Source organism: Eptatretus burgeri, chromosome 1, assembly GCF_056783735.1.
Source record: "Eptatretus burgeri isolate ZD-2024b chromosome 1, Ebu_testis_v1, whole genome shotgun sequence".
Taxonomy (NCBI): domain Eukaryota; kingdom Metazoa; phylum Chordata; class Myxini; order Myxiniformes; family Myxinidae; genus Eptatretus; species Eptatretus burgeri.
Window position 1 is genome coordinate 162,699,132 of NC_140961.1, and position 18,199 is coordinate 162,717,330.

At 44.5% G+C, this 18,199-nt stretch overlaps 1 protein-coding gene across 3 annotated transcripts in view; it reads right to left on the minus strand.

Moving 5' to 3' along the window:
• Positions 1–454: 454 nt before the first annotated feature.
• LOC147035901 (LIM homeobox transcription factor 1-beta-like) overlaps positions 455–18,199 on the minus strand; it is a 223,934-nt gene continuing 206,189 nt past the window's right edge. For 2 of the 3 annotated variants that reach the window (XM_085847988.1, XM_085847986.1), the window contains exons 7-8: positions 5,526–5,705; positions 455–1,609 (exon numbers count right to left, since the gene is read on the minus strand). In XM_085847988.1, coding sequence (XP_085704114.1) covers positions 1,500–1,609; positions 5,526–5,705 — 290 coding nt within the window. In that variant the 3' untranslated portion in view covers positions 455–1,499. The remainder of the gene's footprint in view (positions 1,610–5,525; positions 5,706–18,199) is intronic. The other variant, XM_085847987.1, reaches the window with a different exon arrangement.

Sequence of the window (18,199 nt, forward strand, 5' to 3'; positions counted from 1 at the left end):
TTCAGAACTCCACAAATCCCTCATCCCTCAACTCTTCAATTTCTCTTATCCTTCCTCCTCTTCTAATTTTGCTTTCCCCACTTCAGCATACAACAAGGTGTTCCCTCCCCTAACCCTCTACAATCGTGTGAGGATGGTTCAAAAGATTCTCATGGTCAAGCCGATAATGTTTGATTCATTCAAGCTGTTTACATGAAAACTATCGCCTGAAAGGAAAACCGTGCAACTACAAAAATTAAAACCTCATGAAAGACAGTGAAGGGAAGAATGTGCTGTACACTTTATTGTTTAATACTGCTCATTCAGTTGCAATTTCAATTTGACCGATTTATTCAACCAATTATATATATATATATATATATATATATATATATATATATATATATATATATATATATATATATATATATATATATATATATATATATATATATATATATATATATATATATATACGTATCCTTGTTCTTTGGCCTCTTACGGTTCGCTTCAAACGTTTTGTGCTCGGCATGAACGGAGTTTGGTTCCAATGTAGTGGTAGGTAGTACAGTCTGGAGCTTTCAAATAGGTATTTTACCACGATAAGTTGTAAATCATCAAGGTACAAAAGAAGTCCGAAGTTATCTTATCAAGCCCCACTTGTATTCTTCTTTACCGTTCATACGCCGTCTTCTGAAGAATTTCATATCGATGACTCCGACGTGCCCGTGTCTTGCGGAGGATACCATAAATTAAATGACTCTCCAACGTCGTGTGGAGGATCCCATCACTTCGGTGACTCTCCAACGTTCCCGTGTCGTGTGGAGGAGATGCCATCATTTTGATGACTCTCCAATGTCCTTGTGTCATGTGGAAAAGATGCCATCATTTTAATGACTCTCCGATGTCGTGTGGAGGATCCCATCATTTTGATGACTCTCCGACGTCCTTGTGTCGTGTGGAGGAGATGCCATCATTTCAATGGCTTTCCAACTTCCGTGTGTCTTGTGTAGAACATTTTAAGCCACAATTGGAGATGCAAGTGTTATTCCATCATCACACTTTTATTTTTGGATATTACGATTTATTTTACCCTGAATTTGTGTTACTCACTGCTGCATTCATTTTGCCAGTGGTTCAGGCAAGAAAACTTACCATCACACTGAACCGTTTTGGGGAGTCGTTGCCAATGCCTCAGAATATCCCTCGGACTTGTGGAAGAGCCTTTACTATCCATCACACACTCGTTCACAGCAGCACCACTTTGGACCATGTAATGAATCGACGAAGAAATGAGCAATTGCCGATTGGGAACCAAGCTGCTGCGTCACTTTTGCTGTCTTGCCCGGAGTGCAGGAAACACTGATTCCAAATTTGAAGCCTGGTTTGTCCTGCTCTGTGCGATTCAAGGTACCGAGAGTGCTTATTTTAATTGTTAGTGACTCGGAAGCTGCTTCCCTGGTGCTCTGCTTTTGGTCTTCGCTTTGTTGATGGCAATGGGGAGTGTCTGGCGGTTTGTTTCAAGAGTTGAAGTACGATGTCTGCATGGAGTACAGATGATCTATGGGGTTTCCAGCTCGAGTCTGCAGTCTGCTCACTGTTGCTGGTCCAACGATGCAGCTGTCCTGACCTGCAATGCGATACAATCACAATTCAAGATCGTTGTTTATTATTCGCATTATTACGCCAGGATAGCTGAGAGGTACACACTCACCTCTGTGCTGTTGAGTCTGGGTTTGCATGCCAACCCGGCCGTAAACTCATCCTGATGTTTCAGACAGGGTGCTTCATCAATGTCTGTGCCATCCCTTGGATGGATGTTAAGCGGCATGTTCTTTCTGCCAGCATTAGTTGGTTGGTCACAGTGTTCTTTGCCAAGAGTAGGTGAGTTATCGCCAGCCGTGGCCAAATTCCTGCCCTGGCCACCTATCCAGGATTGTAATCCTTGCCAATCAACTGTTTCAGCAACGCTGGCGCTATGACAGAGCATCATCCAATCCGATGTACCATTCTCTGTTTCAGAGCGTCGGTTCTGCTGAAGCAGTTTCGTGGCAAGGGTTATACTGGGTGGTTTGCCATTGCCTTCCCAGCAGGAATTTGTAATTTGTTCATGCTGCCGGTGATAGCTCGCCTCTTCCCAAAGGACACCGTGGTGTCTCATGTCGACCAACTAATGCTTGTAGAAGGAACGCCTGGCTTAACGTCTATGTGCAAACCTCCCCCTTTCCTTAATGGGGAGCACATGACTGGGTAGCATTTCCTGATGGCATGGCTGTGCTGCTAATGCAGTGCCCCCCTGTAGGTTAGATCAGGGATTTGGAATTATTGGCCAGGGTGTCTGCAATGGCTCGTTTTCTTTTCGTGAAGGATGGCGTACGACTGGGATCTTTGACATGCACCAACTAACGCTGGCAGACTGGATGCCTCGCTTAACGTCCACCCGAAGGAAAAACAGGGATGCCGGTTTATAGCCAAGCCAAGATTTAAACCAAGGTGAGACAGCTTGGAGGTGTGAGTGTGAATTCCTCGAGGACGTCGTTTTTTTTTTTTTTCTAATAACAATTAGAAAGTAGAATTTGATGTGAATGTGTCAATGGATATGCCTCCACCCACGTTAGATTTCAACCCACTTAAGTTTGATCTCAAATGTCATGTGAAAAAGTAAAGGTCCGTTGAGAGATAAATACAAGCGACATTAGATGCTGGTAACTCGAGTTGTGGGGTGGAAAATGATTTTCAAGAAGACCGCATGACCTTTGACCTGTTCACTCTTAAATTGAATTAGTTCTACACTACATGGCCAAAAGTATGTGGACACCTGCTCGTCCACCATCTCATTCCAAAATCATGGGCATCAATATGGGGTTGTTTCTCCCCTTTGCTGATATAACAGCCTCCACTCTTCTGGGAAAATTGGAACATTGCTGTGGGGATTTGCTTCCATTCAGCCCCAAGAGCATTAGTGAGGTCGGGCACTGATGTTGGGTGATTAGGTCTGGCTCGCAGTCAGCGTTCCAATTCATCCCAAAGGTGTTCAATGGGTGTGAGGTCAGCGCTCTGTGCAGGCCAGCCAAGTTCGTCCACACCGATCTTTACAAACCATTTCTGTATGGACCTCACTTTGTGCACGGGGATATTGTCATGCTGAAATGGGAAAGGGCCTTCCTCAAACTGTTGCCACAAAGTTGGAAGCACAGAATCGTCTGGAATGTAATTGTATGCTGTGGCATGAAGATTTACCCTTCACTGGAACTAAGGGGCCAAGCCCGAACCATGAAAAACAGCCCCACACCATTATTCCTCCTCCACCAAGCTTTACAGTTGGCACAATGCATTCAGGCAGGTAGTGTTCTCATGGCATCCGCCAAACCCAGATTCATCCGTGAAGATGGTGACTGCCAGATGGTGAAGCGTAATTCATCACTCCAGAGAACACGTTTCCGCTGCTCCAGAGTCCAATGGCGGTGAACTTAACACCACTCCAGCCGACGCTTGGCATTGCACACGGTGATCTTAAGCTTGTGTGCGGCTGCTCGGCCATGGGAACCTATTTCATGAAGCAGTCGACAAACAGTGCTTGTACGAACATTGTTTCCAGAGGCAGTTTGGAACTCGGTAGTGAGTGTAACTGACGACAGACGATTTCTCTGTGCTACACACTTCAGCATTTGGCGGTCCCGTTCCGTGGGCTTGTGTGGCCTACCACTTCACGACTGAGCTGTTGTTGCTCCGAGACGTTTCCACTTCACAATAACAGCATTTACACTTGAGCGGGACAGCTCTAGCAGGGCAGAAATTTGATGAACTGACTTCTTGGAAAGGTGGCATCCTATGACCGTGTCACGTTGATAGTCACTGAGCTCTTCAGTATGACCCATTCTACTGCCAGTGTTTGTTTATGGAGATGGCATAGCTGTGTGCTTGATTTTATACACCTGTTAGCAATGGGTGTGCCTGAAATCACCGAATCCACCAATTAGAAGGGGTGTCCGCATACTTTTGGCCATGTAGTGTGTATCAACTGTGGTTGAAATCTCGAGTGCTTCATAAGTTATTTCAGTAACGATTTTCTCAACATATGATCAGTTCATCTTTGTGGAAAAGTCCATCGTTGTGCCAAAGTTGGTCAAAATCCCTTCCGCTGGCAATAACTTATCATCTATATATTACTAAAACTCTCATCTTGTATCTATCTATGTATGTGTGCATGTACCCGAAATACAACCAAAACGGGACACGACAGCGCAAAAATTTTAGGACCATCTTACTCACCATTCTCCTGCGGTGTGCAATATCAAGTTTTGTTCAAATCGGGCAACGAAAAAATTATTTAAAAATCAATTCCTGATTCAGTCAAGTACTCTTTGGGAAAATTTGATCAATGAAACAACTTCAGCGGTATAGTTTGCTGGAGCTATCTTTTTTTTTTTTCGAAATGATTTTTTTATCAACCGCTGTCACAACGGGAACCCAACGGGTTCACGGGTCGTCTAGTGGTAACTAAATTCTGCCACTTTCAGCTCCAGGTCATATAACCTTTGCCTCCAAAATAGAAATGCACCTTGACACCAAGTTTGGTTAAAAAATCAAGCCTGGCGTTGGCTTAGTGGTTAGAGTGGCGGCTTGGGATCCTAGGGTCCTGAGTTCAAGCCCCGTTGGCTGCTAAATTAATACACCAGGAGGTTGACTCAGCCTGTCATCCTTCCGAGGTCGGAAAAATGAGTACCAGTGTACTGGTAAGGGGGACTGCATCAGTGGCATAGCCGCGTCCCAACCAATGATGCAACCAGCCGCCACAGGCTGCACTCGATAGAGAGAGAGAGAGGGTGAAAAATCCCTTTCAGTTTTAGGAGTTGACAGGTCATCATGGCAACTAAAACGTATCAACGGACGAGCTGAAATTAATACCTCTGCCCCCCCCCAAATACCATTTAATTTCTCCACCACCAGTGTGTGGGTTATCAGTGAGGGATAATAATGATATTTGGGGATAGGGTGGGGGTCATAATAGCGTGGAGATGTGGGCAAGAACTGTGTCCTGAAGGATTTCAAATGGAACTGATTATAGAGGTTTATAAATGGAGAAAAGCTTGGGAAGAGTGAAGGTGAGGTATGTGGTTGAGACAGTCGGTTGGCTTATTCAGGAGAAGAAGAAGAAGAAGAAGAAGAAGAAGAAGAAGAAGAAGAAGAAGAATAATAAGAAGCACTACTTTCAAGAGACACACAGAGCTGCGGAGGCAGTATTTCATTGTCTCGGGGGCACAATCCTGGACAGGTCGTCACTCCGCCACAGGATGTCCAAATGGCCCATTGTCTCCAGTCAGCTGGTACTGATTTTGCCAACCTCAATTGGATGACAGGCTGAGTCAACCCCATCTGGTGTTATTTAACAGCATGGCAGGGGCTCAAACTCAAGACCCTAAGATCTTAAGCCAGTCATCTTCACTGTTAAGCCAACACAAAGCTTCAGTTCAAGAGAAGGAAAAGGTTGGGTTTGTACTTATCAAGTGCCATGGATTAAAGACTTGTACTGTTCTTTTGCTGACCATAAGGGAGAAGGTGGTCCCCAGGTAGTTGTGGAGGAGTCAACCCCTCAGAGAACGCTTCTGTAACAAAGCTTTTGCAGCTCTCCGCGGGATTTGAACCAGCCTGCGTTCCAGCTCGTGCTCCATCATCAGTGCCACCTCGACCATCTACAGCGGAGCAGCTGCACGCTTTCCTTGCTGCTAATGGGGACAGGGACGGTGTAATACACAAATGGAGATCATCAATATGCAGACTGTTCCTGCCAATATGGTGTCTGTGAATAATAATCATGGATCTCATGGTGTGGTCATTGATATAGGTCATTCCATATAGTGCATGACAATGGGATGATAAAGAAAGGAGTGATTGATCTTATTAAGGTATACATCAAGAAGTATTGGGGGAAGAAACACTGTATCCAGTGAAGACCAAGATTGTTTTCAGAGCTTTGGAAACGCGAAACCAGTTCCTTGTCACATAAATCCTCTCCCAGCAGGGTCAGGATTTGAACCTGCAATCACCACATTCTCAGCCAGTTGAGAGGATCTGGGCCTTACCTCATCGAGTACATCCATGTTAAGATGTTCCGTTGGTTATGTGGATGGATGGAGCAGATCGAGCACTGCTCGGTTCACTGATGTCACATATTATCAACCGTGACATTTAGCATACGTAGCGAAGAGTCAAAATGATTGCAATCTGGGGAAACCTTCACATTCTACAACCTTTGTAATGGCACAAACGATTTACACCTTGTTCTGGGATTGACCGGAGAAAAGGTTTTTGCCCCACATCTTTCACGAACCGGCTGACCAGGCCTGACGTTCGACTGGAGATGGCAGGAATTTTGTAATTTGTTCAGGATGCCGGTGATAATTTTCTCCTCTTTGAGAAAGACGCTGAGATGTAATCGGGTTCATTCGTTAATGCAAGCAAGGTGGACATCCCTGACCTTCGCGGAGACGACGCACTTTGCGATGCAATGCCCTGCCTGCGAAACACCAATGTGATAGTTTGTCCTGGAGATGGGAATCGAACCAAGGAGAGACGACCCAAAGTTAAGTGTGTGACCTCAGCACCATCCTGTTGGACATGGCACTCTTCATTATCTCTAGGGATACATGAATCTTACATCGTTTCTCGAGACTGATGAATGCCTGCGTTCTTACAACCTTAGGAACTGTACTTGTACCTTTGAAACTAAACTTAAACTGCAGTGTTGGCATCAAGTTTTGAAAATGTTTACAAATTGTCATTAAATTGTGTTGTGAGTTTTCCTTTCGTTTCGATTTCCGAGGGATCTCTTTTTATCCATTTGGGAACGCAGTTCACCGGTGTCCGCTGTGTTACCTATGGTACCAAGGTTGATACCGTTTGTGGCGCTTGTCTGAGTACGTTTCTCTGAGTTCCAACAGTGAAAAAGAAGTCACAACAGCCAATGTGGAAGAGCACAATGAGTTTGTGTTGTATTTGGGGACTGACCATTTTGAGGCACTTCTCAAGGATCTGCTGTGAGATCTTCTGTCTGTGGAGCAACAACCTACTACTCTTCATGAGCTTACCAACGCACAAACAATCCACGAGATTAGAAATGCTATCAAACACATGTCCAACTCGAAGGGCACTTGAAGGAGTGCATACCTCCGCCACGTAATGCCTGATCAAGAACATATTGGGCCCAATACATTGTTGAAATATCATACAATACAGTACTATGTCGTTTTTGGCCCTCTCAATGGTGAAGAATCTCAATCTCTCTCAATCCCAATCTCAGCATTTCGTCCTTGTCACACACCAAACCTGTCCACAAAATTCTGTCCGGTTCCGTCCACAAATTTTTGAGATATCCTGTACAAAAACAGACAGACAGAGGCAACAAAACTACCCCCCACACCCCTACAACCACTTCCGATGGGAGCCCCGCACATATACAAATATACATGTGCCCACTTGTCTGCCTTGTACAAGATTTTCTCGGACCATCCAGAGGCAAAGGAATCGCAAGCTTTCAGAAAATCCCTGATTGTACCGAGCGACAAAGGGAATCGCCAGGACTGTGAGAACGACAGGAATTTCACTGTGATCCAAATTTAAGAGGAGGTGTGATTTATGAGAACGAACATGATCATACATCACGTTACATCTACATTATCATACATCATGTTACATATACATTATCATATATCATGTCATATCTACATCATCATACATCATGTTATGTCTATATTATCAAACATGATGTTATATCTACATCATCATACATCACGTTGGAAATACATTATCATACATCATGTTATATATATACTGTTATGGATCGGGAAACCATATGCATTCAAACATACAGATGTCCCAAGGGTCAGTTATTCCATTAAGTACATGTGAGACAGATCCCTTCCTTTTGTCTAGTGGGAGAATCAAAGGTGTGTATTGCGATATTCTTTAAGGTAGGTTATTACATCCAACGAACCATCCAACAAATCATCCAACAGACCATCCAACAAACAAACCGACAACACCACTGAACAAGCGCTTCACTCGCCTAACCGGCGACTCGCTGTCCGAGGCAGAATCTCTGGCAGTTCCTTCTCGGCTCCACAAACTTTGTAACTTCTTTTTGACGAGCATGGGCACGCGTGGAGTGGGGGCGGGGTTTTCCTAGCATGGCCAAAACTCCGCCAAGAAAGGGCAGACCCATGAGAGCTCCGTCCAATCAGGGCAGACAGTGACGTCTGTTTCACCAAGCCCCCGCCCCGTTCGGGGAGGTCCATAAAAGTTACGACGCCATCCTCAGCGGAGAGTTCTGTGGGGGTTCGGTCATTGGTTCTGAGCAAGTCTCTTGGAGGAGGAACGAGAGTTCTTTTGGAGGAGCAAGTTGGTTGATGTGCGCCATTTTGCTGGGATTCGTCGAGTTTTGCTGGGTCCTGTCTGCGACCCTGATCTCCGCCCTGGGACTCCAACTGTCCCACTCGGTTTCCTCCATGGGCACGAGCCCCACGCGTGCGACTGTGGACCGAGCCGCACGACCAATAGCAGGTTCCGCACCGCGGAGCACTCCCTCCCTTCAACGTGCAGGTACCCACGTGAACTGCGACCCCCGGCTCGTCTCTCCCTCTCTAGCTGCGGGGATCTTTCAATAAATCGTCTGAGTGTGTGGGCCTGTCTTATAAGTAGAACTGTTAAGTGTTTTCCATCATTGTAAGTTCTTGCTTGCATATCCGTGATAAGTCTTTCCCTGTGTCTTTTTTTTATTTGTGAATAAAACAATTGTAGAAATGTTCCCAGTTCGTTTCCGTCCTTTCTTGCATTGGTCCAGCATGGTTCGGATCTGAGTTTTCGCTGGGTATTTATACCCGATAGTCGGTTCATCCTCGCCGACACGGCTTTGGCAGTTCCGCTCAACTGCACCCGAACCGGAGTTTGTAGTCGGTAGTTGGAACTCTACCGCAGTCGGAAGAGTGACCCGGTTCGAGTAAGACGTGCCTTGGGCGTGGTTCCCCGGAAGACGACATCGCGTAGTTAATTAGGTAAATTGGTTCTTGACAAAAAGACCCTACCCTACGCTACGCGGTGGAGGTATTGGCGTTTCACGATCAGTTCAGCGACCCGCCGGCTCACGGAATTATCCGGAGTGATGGCCTACAATTCCGGGGAGTCTTGTGGGAGATGACGTAACCTTCCCCACCTCGTGGTCGTTCTCGCCACCGACCCCCGCCCCACAACAATACATTATCATACATCATGTTTTTTCTACATCATCATACACCATGTCATATTGACATCATGTTATATATACATTATCATACATCATGTCATATCCACATCATCATAGATCATGTTAAATCTACATTATCATACATCATGTCAAATCCACATCATCATAGATCATGTTAAATCTACATTATCATACATCATATTACAACAACATTATCACACATCATATTACAACATTATCATACATCATGTTATATCTTCATTATCATACATCATGTTATATCTTCATTATCATACATCATGTTGTATCTATATTATCAAACATGATGTTATATCTACATTATCGTACATCATGTTATATCTATATTATCAAACATCATGTTATATCTATATTATCAAACATCATGTTATATATACATTATCATACATCATGTTATATCTACATTATCATACATCATGTTATATATACATTATCATACATCATGTTGTATCTATATTATCATACATCATGTTATATCTACATTATCATACATCATGTTATATCTGGGGCATTCCATGTCAATTGTACACACCCTCCCGACACTAATACCTCATTTTCTCCCCATATGTTGGTCATTTATTCACTTGGGTGAAAAAACTCAAAATACCAACTTTTATATCTGTGGGCCCATTTTAGGGGCCCCCCAAATTTGGGTCCCCCCGGCTGCCCCACAATCTTCCAATGGCCATATCACAGGTTGTAGTGGTCCGATTTGGCTGATCTTGCTATCAAAATGCTCGTAAAAGCGAGATCCTTCGAATCGCATAAAGTAAAATCACTCAAACAGTAGTTCAAAAAGTTATAGTTTGGGACGCCCTTTGACCTTGGGCCCCCGCTCCCCAGCCAAACCGATGGTCCCGATTTTTTTTTTTTTTTTTTTTTTTTTTTTTTTTTGTGTGTGAGAATACCCCTTCATATTCCAACACCTCAGCAAAAATGAAAATGGGATCTCAATGGGTTCAAGTGTGATGATGGTTTTATTGTTCGGGTACTCAGGTGCTGGACACACAATACGCCACAATACATAGCACAATATTTGAACACAAGATTTCCAATACACTATATCAGTATATTGTACACAAATTTTCCACATGCACATGCAGGAACTGGAAGCGATACTAGTATGAGTAAGAGTTTTTCCTAGCATATTATAGTCAAGATTTTTTTGCCAATTAATGTTTTATTTGACAGCTGTGTTTCTTTTTTTACTGATTGTGTAGGTTCTATCTGTAGAAGTTTTTGGTTCTACGGAAAGAAGTATATCAGAAATGTCTAAAATGCAGTGATCTTCAATGTCAGGAAAAAATAAACTATTTGCGGGCCCGTTTGGATGAAGAAAATTCACTTTCACTTCATGAGTGTCCTGAAAGGCTTCCATGATGCAGGCAAGCCACCATTTTCCATCATCGTGCACTGTGACAAAATCTGAGAGTTTCACGTTAAAAGTTAGTGTAGATTTTGAAATAGCTGACTCGATATGGTGTTCCTCGCTAAGGCTGAATTTGCGTACTTGAAGAGCAGTTTCAGAAATAGAGATGAAAGCATGAAGTTTTTGAGTTCCAGCTATGGTTTTGGTCGTTTTTAACCTTTCTTCCAGATTTCATTCTTCCTCGTCATACGCCTCTTGGATCCCGTAACCGAACTTCATTTCATTCAAACCATTTTCAGCAAAGGCGAAAAGATCTTTTGGAGAAATAATTTGACTGTTGTAAGATCTACGCAGGCTCTCACGTGTTGCTTCTCGTTTGACTGTACCTCCCACGCCATCTGAAGGGCCCTTGCCATGACTTGTGGCAAAAAAATGCCATTCTGCATCAATACCATACTCTAATCTGTGATGACATAGGTTTAAGAAGGCTTTGCAATTCTTCTATTGGCCAGCGCAACCGTCTGAGAAATAGTAAAGTTTATGTACATTTCCAAAGCTAGATTTCAAGTGTTCAATGAGAATTCTTTGGAAGAGGTGGACTGAGACAACGTCGTGAGTATTGCATTCTGATATAATCGTGAACGAATCGTGGTTTAATTTGCCATCGTCCGATTTGAAATGGTACACCCAGGGGTGAATTGTCGCTTGAGAGCAGTTCCAATGAAATCCTTGGGCCGCATCCTGTATGACAAATGAATAGTTCTCTGAGAAGTCTCCAATAATGACAAATTCTCCTTCACCGATTTCGTCATTCTTATTTTTCAGAAACTGAGATTGGGCCTTGGCAATGAAGTCGTGTCTCACTAATTTCACCGCGCGTTCACAGAATTGATTAATGAATTCTTCCAAAGGCAGGACCATGGAGCTCAGTTCAGACCTGTCGGTGGATGTCCACCGTTTAAACTGAATTTCATCAATATCCTCAAGTTCATAAGCACTCAGTAGCTCGGTTTTGAAGTCTTCAATTGATGGGCAACTTTCACAAGTTCTGAAATAACATGCCGGTTGTGCTGTGTTACAAACTATGTGTGCTATCACATGATGATGGCAAGGAAGTTCGGCTATCTGTGCCATTTTGGAACCAAACATCATGAGTTTCACATTTTGATGTATCGTACATACACATACACTGTGTACCGCCTGAACCGGCCAGGACACACTCCGAGGGACGGAGCATGGTGAACTATGCAAATCCAACTTTCAAGCCAGGGTTCTTCTCTTTGAATTTCTGAAACAGTTCCTTGCGATTGTTTAGTACCAGGCGCTTTTGAATTTTGTCTTTTCCATGTTCATTCCTGACCACCACACAGTCCTTTTTTCTCTGCATTATTCAGCTGACTTCATCACTTCGGTAAAATTCGGTTATGGCGGATTTCACTTCGTCAGGCAATATTTTACCCTGTTTGGGATTTGGAGACGATAGAATACCATTTTGTTTCTCTAAATTTTTGGCTTGCACAGCCATTCTTTGGGAGCAACTGAATTCACTCATCATCCCTCTGATGCTCATATTCCTAGCAAATATTGTCAGCATACGTATTTGCTCTCAACGGCTCGAAACAACGTATTTTTCTTTCAGGCTTTTGATCACCTCTGGCATGCAGTTTTCATCACATTTTGACGCTGTATTTTGTGTTTTCTCCGCAGCGCTTGGTCCAGCAACTAGTTCTAATTTCTTTCGCACAGAATCTTCCACTTTACTTCGCTTTTCAGGAACGTACCCTGGGTTCCTTTCCACCTTTCGTTTGTCGAATGGGCTTTCACCTATCATCGATAACGACTGGTTTAATAGGTCAACTTCTGCTTCTCGCTCAAAAACCTCCTCGTCCTCATCTGTCGAAATAGATTCTGCAATGCCTTTGATAGTACCTTTTGATGATAATTTCGAACTGGTCGAAGATGATTCTTCAATACGCTCTGGTGACAACTGAGAAAGATTTTTCCTGCACGAAGTACAAAGTCTGTCATCTTTTTTCACCTTTGAAGAAAATTTCATCAACATATCATTTGACACATTGCAAAGATCTTTTCGTTGTTTCGTTTTATGGCAGCTGAACGGATCGCAACAGTATTTTCGAAACTCCTTTCGATCTTCAATCGCCATGCTTACTGCAAAATATGCAAAAACTGAGATGAGCCCATTTATAACTTAATTCGGTGATGGTTATACAAAAAATGTACACTTAAAAATTGATAGACACAATAGTCAGAATAATTTTTTGCAAATGATGCAATATATATATATATATATATATATATATATATATATATATATATATATATATATATATATATATATATATATATATGTATGTACATACATAAATATATATAATAGTCCAGAGATGATGATTGTCAATTTCAGACATAAAGTCACCTGCCAGCAGGTGACGTCATTGGAACGATGACGGTAAACGTTGCCCAATGTCGAATCAAGAATTAGTGATATGTGGACCCCGAACAATAAAACCATCATCACACTTGAACCCATTGAGATCCCATTTTAATTTATGCTGAGGTGTTGGAATATGAAGGGGTATTCTCACACGAAAAAAATCGGGATCATTGGTTTGGCTGGGGGGCGGGGGCCCAAGGTCAAATGGCGCCCCAAACTATAACTTTTTGAATTACTGTTTCGGAGTGATTTTACTTTATGTGATTCGAAAGATCTCGCTTTTACGAGCATTTTGATACCAAGATAATCCAAGTCGGACCACTACAACCTGTGATATGGCCACTGGAAGATTGTGGGTCAACCGGGGGTGTCCAAATTTGGGGGGGGTCCTAAAATGGGCCCCAATGGGCCCCCAGGTCTGAAAATTGACACATAATGTTTTACCGTGGATACAAACACTTGCACAAAAAAAGAGTGAAATCTGAGACGATGTGTCAATTTCGCTGAAAAATGTGTACACTTGACATGGAACGCCCCATCTATATTATCATACATTATGTAATATCTATATTATCATACATCATGTTATATCTATATTATCATACATCATGTTATATCTATATTATCATACATCGTGTTATATCTACATTATCACACATCATGTTATAGCTACATTATCAAAAATCATGTTATAGCTACATTATCATACATCACGTTACATCTACATGATCATACATCACGTTACATCTTCATTATCATTCATCATGTTATATATATATATATATATATATATATATATATATATATATATATATATATATATATATATATATATATATATATATATACACATATATATATACATATATATATACATATATATACATACACACACACACACACACACACACACACACACACACACACACACACACACACACACACACACACACACACACCATGTTATATATGCATTATCATACATGACGTTACATCAACATTATCCTACATCACGTTACATCTACGTTATCATACATCACATTATATTGTTGCGAATCTGGAAGCCATGAGCACACAGACATTCAGGGTCCTATAGTGCAGTTATTTCGGTAAGTATGTGTTTTATAGATAGCTTCCTTCCCCTTGTCTAATGGGTAAATAAATGTCCATGCGCTGTGAATTTATTTTACTAGTCAGGTTTTTTTTTAATTCAACAACACCAACGATAACAACGACTCCAAGAAATGGGTTGCGACAGCCCCCACCCAACGCTGAACAACTGAATTCCATGATTGTCCCCTATATGATTGTCCTGGTGTGTGTGGTTCAGAGTATGTTGAAAGGTGAGTATAGCGTGAGTGAGTGCGTGCGTGAAAGGCAGACGGATCCAGACGGGAGACACGAATGGCGAGCCTGGAGGGCCGCAAAGGGTTAATTTGATAACCGCGCCGGGTTCCCACGACAGCTCGTGCAGGGTCCGTGACGCACTTCGCGCACGGCCTGCACGTGCGCGGCTTCGCGATCCGGCCCGGAAACGTTCCACGTCAGATACGAGCCGGTTGCTTGGACGGCGAAAATGTAGGCAAGTGTTAATGGAATTCGGCAAACAGGGGTTCCCATATGGGTGCATGTACGGGGCATCACGTGCTGCATACCGCATGTTCTGTTCGTGGAGCGGGTTTCCGGGACGATGCGTGCGTGCTGGCCTGCGCGGGAAACCGCGCAGGCTCAGTGTGCGAGTGACGTCACCGGGAATCTCGCGGCACGAATGCCGGGGAAACGGCGCACGTAGTCCTGCGTGAGGAATTCCCCGAGAGCGAGCGCTGTTTGAGATGTGCAGGGTGACGTCATGGCGGCACGTATCGGCCAGCGGAGAGGACGTCGGTATTGCCCAAAGGGACGAACGGGAGTGCCGTAAACCGCCACCATGGCGCTGCAGGCAAAAAAAGCCTTGCTCCAAGTATACGGCCCTGCAGGATGTGGTGGACATCCTGTGATTGGGCATAGGAGCACTAGTTAGCGGGATGGGTTAGTTTAGATCGACTGGCCTCATGGGGCCCATGGGTTAGTTCGAGGGATTTTAGGATAGATTTAGAAAATGGATTTTTGGAGACATTGACAGACATGGAATGTGTAGTGGGGACGTAGCTTAGCTTCGTAGATTAAAAGGAACGTGCATTCGAATAAGGGACGACGAGGGAGCAGGAGATAGTTAGGGGAATTTAGCAAGAATGGCAGTGTTGAGTGATGTGAAAAATAAGTGTGTTGAAAAGAGAAATGTGATTAATGAGTGTGGGACAGCGGGCCCAAGAGTGTGAATGGAGCGAATGTGGAATGCATGGTGTGAATGAATGATTGGGGGGGAGGAGTCCCACCCAAGTGACCCCGGGGTCAGTGTAATGTTAGGGGGTCAGTCAAATTTACAAAAAGGAGGTCGGGTTGTTGTTGGTGTCGAGTGAAGGCACGATACCCATTTGGAGCGGTGCAGTAGTAAAATTGACCGGCTGGGAGCGTGGCTTGGGAAGGTGACTACCGAGTAGTGGGCACCCCGGGCACCAAAGTAGTCAGCCAGAGTAGTCCAAGGGATCAGGATAGTGTACTGGGCACGGGTGACCCGCGGAACGGAACGCGGGGCACCAAAGATGCCACGTGGATATGGAAGGGGGGCAATGCCAGGAAGGGCAACCCCCCTTGTTCATTGGGAGCAGGTAGGCTCGGAGACAGCCTCAGGGCCCGGGGGAGCCATAGATAGAGTCCGGCAGAGGGGGAATCCCTGCCAGTTGAGCCACGCTGCCCAGCCATGAAATTGTGCAAGGGCACGAAGGAAAATTTGAGGGCAAGGCCCAAATTTATTATGGACACCAACACAGGCGATGGGAGTCATGGTTGTTAGAACCCATAGTTTTAAGTGGCAGGTGTTTTGGAAAGCCCCGGGGTAGTGTAAAAGTAATAAATGCTAGGATAGTTAGGAAGTGTACCCCTTCTCACCATCCATCCCTTCGCTGTCTGTGGGCCGCTGGACCCACCTTGGGTTAGATTGCTGAACTCTGTGCGAGGCCATTCTGAGGCTTTGTTGGGCCTTGAGGCAGTACGCTAGTCTCTCCCCATTCCCCTCCAGATAGGGAATGTAGGGGTTGGGAGTAGGCGCGGTTGACAGGATAGGTTAGCCGGACAAAGACAGGAAGTGGGTTAGGGAGACGGAATTATAAAAGAAAAAAATAAAGAGGGGCTAAATTTTGTTGTGTTGTGTTGTGTTGCAAATTAAGGGAGTGGGTATGGACAGAGAAAGGCAAAGGCGATAGGTTGGGGGGAGACAGGGTAGGTCCGAGCCCGTTTTCAGAGCGGCCGGCACCACCGCACTCCCTCCAGACACACACGGAACGAGAACAGAGACCGGCCAGCTTCACCTGCCGGCCTGTTGTGCAGTATCGCCTGTTCCACATTGCCTTGCCTTGCCATGCCTTGTTCACCTGCTGCTGCCATGACCCCATGCCTGCTGCCCAATTTACATTTGCCCCTGTGTTCATCATCCATCACCATGAGTGCAAGGATCGTCCAGTGTTTTGCAAGGACTGCCCTGCAGGCAGCCACACCACGGGGACTGCAGTGAGCAGCCCGTGCACCGTTTGTTGCATTCAGTCCATTTTGTGTTTTGCATCTGTCCATTTCCATTCCATGAGCTAGAGACTGCAGTGAGCAGCCTGGCCACTTGTTCTTGCACAAAGGAGCCAGAGACTGTATTGGGCAGCCTGGCTGCATATTCAAATGGCCTGTGGGACGGCATATGGCATGCCGGGTTAGGGTGAGTTGCCTCCAGCAGCTGAAGACTGAAAAAAAAAAAAAAACAGAAGGTTCAGTGACAAAGGAGGGACCTTTTGAGCAGGCCCTGAAGATGTCTCACCCTCAGCTGCGGAGCACTCACACTCACATAACTGTTGACATTGCTGTGCCGTTTCTTTCCCACAGATGACACGTCCTGGGCCATGGTTAGTGTAAATAGATAAGGTAAAATTGTAAATAAGTTTAACCCACCTGCATGTTTGTCATAGCGCCGGCAATTTTAGTTAAGTCGTCTGAATGAGTCTGTTAGCTCGTGACGCAGCGCATTAGGTTATTCATTTTTGGTACATGTATAAAAAAAGTCGCACTCGGGGATCCGAAGGTAAAATGTACTCGGGGAGAACTTACACATGCTGGTCTCACGAAAATTTGACGACTCGGGACGAGTCTGTAAAAAGCGGAGGGGGTAGTGCGAATCTGGAAGCCATGAGCACACAGACATTCAGGGTCCTATAGCGCAGTTATTTCGGTAAGTATGTGTTTTATAGATAGCTTCCTTTCCCTTGTCTCATGGGTAAATAAATGTCCATGCGCTGTGAAGTTATTTTAATAGTCAGGATTTCTTTTATTCAACAACACCAACGATAACAATGACTCCAAGAAATGGGTTGCGACAGCCCCCACCCAACACTGAACGAACTGAATTCCATGCCATAATATGGACATAAATCGGCTCGAGTGGGGGACTCCAAGAGATGGGATGCGACAGCCCCCACCGACGGCGAATGAGTCACTCCGGAAGTGAGCCGCACCCGAGAGGGATAAGAAGGGAAGAGAGAGAGACAGAAATTGGCTCTTCTGAGTTCTTATTGGTTCTTGTTTGTGGGTCTTGTTCACTCTGTTCGGGTTCTGTTCTTTTGCTCTTCTTGGTTGGTGGTTCTTCAGGGGAATCGACGCAGCGGATTGGGAAGGATCGGGGCTTCGTCTCACCGCGTGTTCCGGAGCGCGATGGGATCCGCCGAAGTTCGGAAAGCTGATCGTGGCTCGCGGTGTTTGGATTCAGCTCACCCTCGCTGGTGCCTGGTCCGAACAGCTCGATGACCACACGAGGTGGACAGGTCCAAGACAGACCCTGGTCTTCAGCCCGACTGTCCTCCGGGCTGGAGGTACAAATAAAGACCACTTTTGGTCCGATTCTTTGGGTGTGTGTGTATGTGTGTTTGTGGCGCCAGTAGAGGAAGTCGTGAATTGTATAAGTGCTTTTTGCCTGTATATACGTGCTTATTAATATTCGGTTTACCTCTGCCCTTATGTGCTCCTTTCATCCACAATTGTGAAT